Source organism: Diaphorina citri, unplaced genomic scaffold (assembly GCF_000475195.1).
Source record: "Diaphorina citri unplaced genomic scaffold, Diaci psyllid genome assembly version 1.1 scaffold9917, whole genome shotgun sequence".
Taxonomy (NCBI): Eukaryota; Metazoa; Arthropoda; class Insecta; order Hemiptera; family Psyllidae; genus Diaphorina; species Diaphorina citri.
In genome coordinates, this window is record NW_007387291.1 from 1 (window position 1) to 2,133 (window position 2,133).

The 2,133-nt window shown below is 40.5% G+C and overlaps 1 protein-coding gene across 1 annotated transcript; it reads left to right on the forward strand.

Annotated features, from left to right (window-relative positions):
- Window positions 1-1,246: 1,246 nt before the first annotated feature.
- LOC103522643 lies at window positions 1,247-2,059 on the forward strand. Its single transcript, XM_008487739.1, has one exon. It carries the CDS (start codon window positions 1,247-1,249, stop codon window positions 2,057-2,059), a length of 813 nt encoding a protein of 270 aa, XP_008485961.1.
- Window positions 2,060-2,133: the final 74 nt, after the last annotated feature.

Sequence of the window (2,133 nt, forward strand, 5' to 3'; positions counted from 1 at the left end):
ACCACCACAAGTGCTAGGGAACGGATGGCAAGATACCGAACAAGACAATCTGTTGCAGAACAACAAGAACGTAAGAGAAGAGATCGCAACCGGCACAGAGCGTTTCGGTCTTCGCAATCACAGGACAACAGAGTAAGTGCTGCTGAAGAAGATAGAATACGACATGCGGTAAGGAGAGAACTAGAAAGTGAAGTAGAACGAGAAAATCGCCTCAGAGGAAATAGACTTCGCACAGAAAGACAAAGAGAAAATGAAACAGAAGAAGAAAGACAAGATAGACTTCGAGAAAAAAGGGTTCGTATGCAAACAGCGAGAGAAAATGAAACGGAGGAAGAAAGACAAGATAGACTTCAAGGAAACAGCGTTCGTATACAAACAGCAAGAGAAAATGAAACTGAGGAAGAACGAGAACAGAGACTTGAAGATGATAGAACAAGGCATGAAAGAAGAAGAAACGATGAAACAGAAGAAGAACGAGAACAGAGACTTGAAGAGGATAGAACAAGGCATGAAAGAAGAAGAAACGATGAAATAGAAGAAGAACGAGAACAGAGACTTGAAGAGGATAGAACAAGGCATGAAAGAAGAAGAAACGATGAAACAGAAGAAGAACGAGAACAGAGACTTGAAGAGGATAGAACAAGGCATGAAAGAAGAAGAAACGATGAAATAGAAGAAGAACGAGAACAGAGACTTGAAGAGGATAGAACAAGGCATGAAAGAAGAAGAAACGATGAAACAGAAAATCAGACTGATGTACATACTACTGTTGTTCCTAATTACTGATGTACATCCTACTGTTGTTCCTGATTCCTGATGTACATACTACCTACTGTTTTTCCTGATTCCTGATGTGATGTACATACTACTGTTGTTCCTGATTCCTGATGTACATACTATTGTTGTTCCTGATGTACATACTACTGTTGTTCCTGATTCCTGATGTACATACTACTGTTGTTCCTGATTACTGATGTACATACTACTGTTGTTCCTGATTACTGATGTACATACTACTGTTGTTCCTGATATATGTACATACTACACGGTTGTTACTAATAGAAATCCTGTCCCCACCATTACTGATGGTAAGTCATTCATAATCATAACCATACCCCACTGTTAATCTTACTCCTTTATAAGCACCAATTTTTTTTAAATTGATTTTTCTATCTCCTGAAAGCTTTGAATTTTAGTATGTACATAGTTAGCTCATTTAACATTATTAAGATTCACTACAGTCAACATGAGAGTCCGCCTTGGAGGTGAAGATGGAGATGAAGAATTTTCAAATTTATTGATGAGCATTGGCAATGGAACTCTGGAAAATACAAATGGTGTGATAACTATCCCTTCTTCTCTTGGAACTATTGTTAACTCTCAGGAAGAACTCATTGCCCGTGTATATGAAGGAATACATGATCTCCCTAACTTGCAAAGCTTATGGCTCTGTGATCGAGCCATCCTTACACCTACCAATGAGTGCGCATCTGAAATCAACACAAAAATACTGGCCCTGTTCGTAAGTGAAGAAAGAACATACTTATCCATAAACACCGCTCTCAGTCAGGACGACGCTGTTCACTACCCAGCTGAATTCCTGGATTCCGTCACCGCTTCTGGTTTGCCTGCCCACGCTATTACAGTAAAAGTTGGCGCTCCCATTCTCCTCTTGCGTAACTTGAATGCGCCCAAGTTGTGTAACGGCACACGTCTCCGAGTACGTGCACTGCACAGGAATGTCATTGAAGCCGAAATTTTAACTGGCTGTGGTATTGGAGAATCTGTCTTCATACCCCGAATTCCGATGATTGCAACCAATTATCCCTTTGAGTTTAAACGAGTACAATTCCCAATCAGCATCTGTTTCGCTATGACCATAAATAAGTCACAAGGTCAAACACTAGCCTGTGCTGGATTGGAACTCAGCCGATCAGACTGTTTTTCACATGGCCAACTATATGTGGCGTGCTCAAGAGTCAAAACATCAAACAGTTTGTTTATACATGCACCAGAAGGACGGACACACAACGTAGTTTATCAAGAAGTGCTTCTGTAAACTCAATTCCATTGACAACGCCAATTATTACCCTACTATATCACTACTGACCATCGGGTTGTCCTGGTTACTGG

What these genes read in the sequence shown, in the direction of transcription:
- LOC103522643 (XM_008487739.1), top strand. Translation starts at nt 1,247, where the DNA reads ATGAGAGTCCGCCTTGGAGGTGAAGATGGAGATGAAGAATTTTCAAAT.